The sequence below is a fragment of the Austrofundulus limnaeus genome, unplaced genomic scaffold (assembly GCF_001266775.1).
Source record: "Austrofundulus limnaeus strain Quisiro unplaced genomic scaffold, Austrofundulus_limnaeus-1.0 Scaffold4, whole genome shotgun sequence".
In the NCBI taxonomy this organism is placed as follows: domain Eukaryota; kingdom Metazoa; phylum Chordata; class Actinopteri; order Cyprinodontiformes; family Rivulidae; genus Austrofundulus; species Austrofundulus limnaeus.
In genome coordinates, this window is record NW_013952406.1 from 1953846 (window position 1) to 1958603 (window position 4758).

General features: G+C 37.7%; 1 protein-coding gene across 2 annotated transcripts in view; it reads right to left on the reverse strand.

The window, feature by feature from the left end:
- The window catches only part of aclya (ATP citrate lyase a), a 22677-nt gene that overhangs the window by 7255 nt on the left and 10664 nt on the right, over nucleotides 1-4758 (reverse strand). For both annotated transcript variants that reach the window (XM_014022965.1, XM_014022969.1), the window contains exons 8-13: nucleotides 4503-4621; nucleotides 3000-3136; nucleotides 2851-2912; nucleotides 1853-1970; nucleotides 1598-1752; nucleotides 1001-1094 (exon numbers count right to left, since the gene is read on the reverse strand). In XM_014022965.1, the coding sequence (XP_013878419.1) occupies nucleotides 1001-1094; nucleotides 1598-1752; nucleotides 1853-1970; nucleotides 2851-2912; nucleotides 3000-3136; nucleotides 4503-4621 (685 nt within the window). The remainder of the gene's footprint in view (nucleotides 1-1000; nucleotides 1095-1597; nucleotides 1753-1852; nucleotides 1971-2850; nucleotides 2913-2999; nucleotides 3137-4502; nucleotides 4622-4758) is intronic.

Sequence of the window (4758 nt, forward strand, 5' to 3'; positions counted from 1 at the left end):
TGTGTGTGTGTGTGTGTGTGTGTGTGTGTGTGTGTGTGTGTGTGTGTGTGTGTTCATTTTTGGGAAGTGAGGGCTTTTTCCTGGTCCTCACTTTTTTGCAGGTCTACTGCACTTTACTAGTTAGGTTCAGAGGTTTGGTGTGAATTAAGTTTTGGTTCAGGTTAGGGTTAGGAATAGACCAATAACGGTTAGTTTTAGGGAAAATGTCTGGGTTAGACATAAATACTAGGGCTGCAACGATACAGGAAACTCACGGTTCGGTTCGATACTTTAGTCTCACGGTTGATATTTTTTTGATACAAAAAAAGAGAAATTTCCATACCCCTTTTAACTTGTAATTTATTTATATTAATTATGAACATTTGTTTAACCCCAAAAGTACAGTTTTTAAATTAAATGTTGCTGAAACAGCAAGTTTCTCAGTGGATCTATGCTCAAAAATGCAGCCTAGGTGGAGTAGTCGAACACAGATCCACTGATCCTTCAACACAGAGCATCTTCAGAAGAGAAGCTGATAAAGTAAATTTTTTTAAATCTGTATTGTTCGATACAGCACTGTTCGATACGATTTGGTACGGTTCGATACGGGTACATGTATTGTTGCATCCCTAATAAATACAGTTACAAAAATGAATGGAAGTCAATAAAAAGTCCTCGGTTTGATACATGTACAAGGATGTGAGTGTGTGCATGTTTTTGCTATCTGGTGGGGATGATTTTTGTTCCTTATGGGGACAAAAGCCCGGTCCCCATTAGGGAAATATTGTTGATGGATCAGGGGTTCGATTTAGGACTAATGTGTGAATTAGGTTTAAGCTAGGTTTAGGGTTACATATGTACTGGTAAAGGTTAGGTTTGGGCAAGGGTAAGGGGTTAGGCTGTAAAAATGACCAGTAAATGAGTAGAAATCAATGCAAAGTCCCCAGGTGTATAGAAGAACAAACGTGTGTGTGTGTGTGTGTGTGTGTGTGTGTGTGTGTGTGTGTGTGTGTTCTCTCACCAACAGGACCTCCAGTTTTAATCTTTTTAGTTAGTGAGGCCTCAACTCTAGCTTTGTTTTCAGAAGAAGGGCTTTTTCTCCTGGATGATGGAGTCTGGAAACAAAAAACTGATGAGAGCAGATCTGAACACATGACCTGGTTTCAGAGTAAAACCTGGAATGACAGCAGGGCTTCAGGTTATGTTTCTGAAACACCACCTGCACAACAASTTTCATTGTTTTAAACCTTTTGTTCCATCATAAAAATGCTTTCATTCCTGRCTGTGCATTTTAGCAGGAAACCAGCTTCCATTATCTTACTAYGAAACACTGTTGTAGATTTGAGGAAACATGCACACTTTTCTGAAATCCTTCAGAGTGCACATTTTTAATGGATGCCTCAGGGGGGGKTTCTGCATCGCACGACTGACTGAACTCCAGACTTTTTGAGTGAAAGCGATGTCTGAACACAAAAGAGCCGCTGGGCTTCTGATAATCAGATTCACTGAAAACAATGAGACAGCAGGAGCGAAAGCCGAGTTTGTGCCGGGCCTCTAGCTCTGCACCACTTGTAGAGCCGRCAACATGGTAACAAACCGCGTCACCATCAGATCGTACCGACGTGCCGCTGCTGGAGTTCAGGAGGAAGTTGGCTGTGTGGGCAGCGACWGGGGGCTGGGTGGGGATGGGCCTGTGACCCAGAGCCATGCCCACGATGGCAGTCATGTGGGTCTCTGTGCCAAAGACATGAATTGGGATCCCGGTGGTTTTTCCTGCAGAGGAAGGGTTTCAGAATCAGTGGAGTGTGGCAATCATGATTGAGTCCGACGAAATATATATATATAAAAAAACTGATAAAAACAAAAAACATACCAACTTCTCCCATCACTCGAAGACCTTCCTGGTAGTTGGGGCCACCGCGGCGAACAAAAATAGAGACTTCATGCTCCTTCAAGGGGACCTGGTAGTCTTTGATCGCTCGAACAATCCCCTGAAACACAGATAAAATGTTTTAGTCAGTTAGCTAAGCTGTACCCTTAGCAAAAAGTAGTAAATGCAGGTATACTTTAAGCATACTAATTCTAAACTAAAAAAATAAAACAAATTATACTTCCAGTTTACCTTTTATGTAATTATGAGCTATACTTAACCAAGTTTATCTTACACTATACTTTTCTTGTACTAAAAGTATTTTAAAGTTTAAGTATATTTACTCTATACAAATGTTTWAACTTTTGGCCAAGATGAACTTTACTAGTACACTGAAAGTACATTTTCACACAGACTTTGTTTGTAGTATATTTCAAGATTTAACTAAAAATGTACATAAAAGATTACTTTCCATATACTTCAGAGTATACTTTCATAAACTTATTGTGGGCCAACTCAGTCCTAGAAGTATACTTGCTAGTAAACTGCTAGTATACTTATATTAGTGTACATGGCAAATAAAAGTACACTTAGGGADATACACTTTTATATACTTTAGTATACTTAATGACATGTRCTTAAAGTATAYTTCTTTTTGGTAAGTTTATAAACTTAAAAAGACATRACAATACACTTAAAAGTATACTTTTTATAAACTTAAGTCCCAATTTAGTACAGACAAGTATTTAAATTGTATACTTTCTAGTACACTACAAGTACGTGGTGCCTAGTATACTTGATATACTTAAACTTAAACTCAAGTATACTTATTAAAATGAACTTCAAGTATACTACTTTTCTAAGGGTAGCCATAATTAAGCTAACCTTTTACTATTTGTAGCTGTTAGCAAATGCAGTTTTTCTAGTTAAACTGATACTGATTGGTGGTAGTAGTAGTAGTAGTAGTAGTAGTAGTAGTAGTAATAAATGTAGCACTGTACCTTGAATGTTGCTGCAACATTTGTGAAGTTTGCTATGCTTCCTCCAATTATCAAAACCTTTCCTGGAACAAAATATTACAGATTTTTTAGGTTCAAATAAAAGCTGAATTTAGGTTTTAAAAGCAGGGGCGTGTTTGAGATTTCCCCACCGTCAGGGTGCTTCTCTCTCGTCATCAGGGACAGGATGGTCTTGGCGTAGTCGTAGGTCTGCTGTTCACTCGGTGCGCCTGAATATTCCCCGTAATTGGCCAGCTCGTTGACCCCGCCCAGGTCACAGATCGTGTCACTGTGAGGGTTTTCCCCCAATAAAAATAAAAGAATTAAAACTTTTTTAAAACAAATGGATTTGTTTTTGTTTATTTTTAAATTTCCACTGCACAGCAAACTGATGAAACAAGTTAACGGTGCGTTCTGGGAGTAATTAGTCTCGGATGATTTGTCTGGATGTCACGCTTTGCATCCTCGACAGACGGCACACCACCCAATCCTCCTGACTCCCACTAAAAACAGCAGCATTTAAGCATTTAATTTAGCAAACAGCTGATTGGGCACATGGTCTGCTCTTTCACTCTCCTCGTGCTCCTTATGTTCAGTAGAAACCAGTAAAAATTAGTGTATAATAACAAAGTACATTTGCATTGTTACAGTTGTATTTTGAGGATTTATAACAAGTATTCTTTTAAATCGTAAATTTTACCTTCATTTTGTTACATCTAGAACCTAAAAATTAAACTTTTACTTCTTTACTTTAAAAAGTAATGCCTCGTTGCAAGCTACAAATTTAAATATGACAGGAGCAAATCGTAAGGAATTGTTTATGCTCTAAAAAAATTTATGTTGAATTTACTTTTTAAAATTTCATTTATTAATTAAAAAACAAAACAAATTCTATGTATAACAAATAATAAAAAAAATCACAAATAAAATGAAAGGCAGCAGAAAGAAGAAAAAACTTAATCAAGTTATGTCAACTGGTTCCAAATGTAAYGCAATTTAAACTACTCAACAGGGATGCACAATATATTGAAAATTTATCGTCATCATGATAACATCCTGTGCAATATACACGTCGACTCAAAAGCAGTTATGCGTTTTGTCACTGAGACGGAAGCTTCAAGTATTTCACCAATCAAATGGAGCCTTTCATGTATTTGGCCAATTGGATGGATCTCTTCATACTTTAAAAAATAATTAGTTTATTTTTGCTCTGAACCCAGAACAGAAAGACACCACTGTATTTATTTATCGCAAGTCATTATCGTTAGCGCATTATTAAGCACAGTTATCACACATCACAGGTTTTCCTAATATCGTGCAGCCACCCCACCCACCACGCGCCCCATGCAATTTACTTACCTTAGTTAATGAAACCAGCTTGGTTTTCTAATCAGTGAAACAAATTTTTACCAAAGTCAWTTCCTATTAAGATATTTTCTCTGATAGAATCTTACAATGAAGCCAAACAGCCTAAAATATAAAAAGTTCATGAATTATGCCAATTTATTCTGTTTTCTCTGGTTAGAATGGAATAGAAAACAGCCTTTATCGTGGGGAAATTCAGGTGTTGTTTTTTAAATGATAATAATAATAATAACAATAACGATGACGATTATTATTATTATTATTATTATTATGATGCTATGTTGGGGTACCTGTACACCACTGAGGCCCCTCCTCCGGCCACCATGGTCCAGATTCTGCCTCGAGGATTGAGCAGAGTCAGTTTGAGGCTGGCACCACTCTTTGCATCGAGGTCGGCGATGTAGGCCTCCTGGAAAACAGAAACGAACAGAATCGGATGCAGGTGGGTGTAATTGTTTGGACCAAAACAAGCATCAGTGGAAATGTTGACAGGTGATGAGACACACACACATCGCTGGTTGTTTGTGACAGTCTGAGCCACAGCTG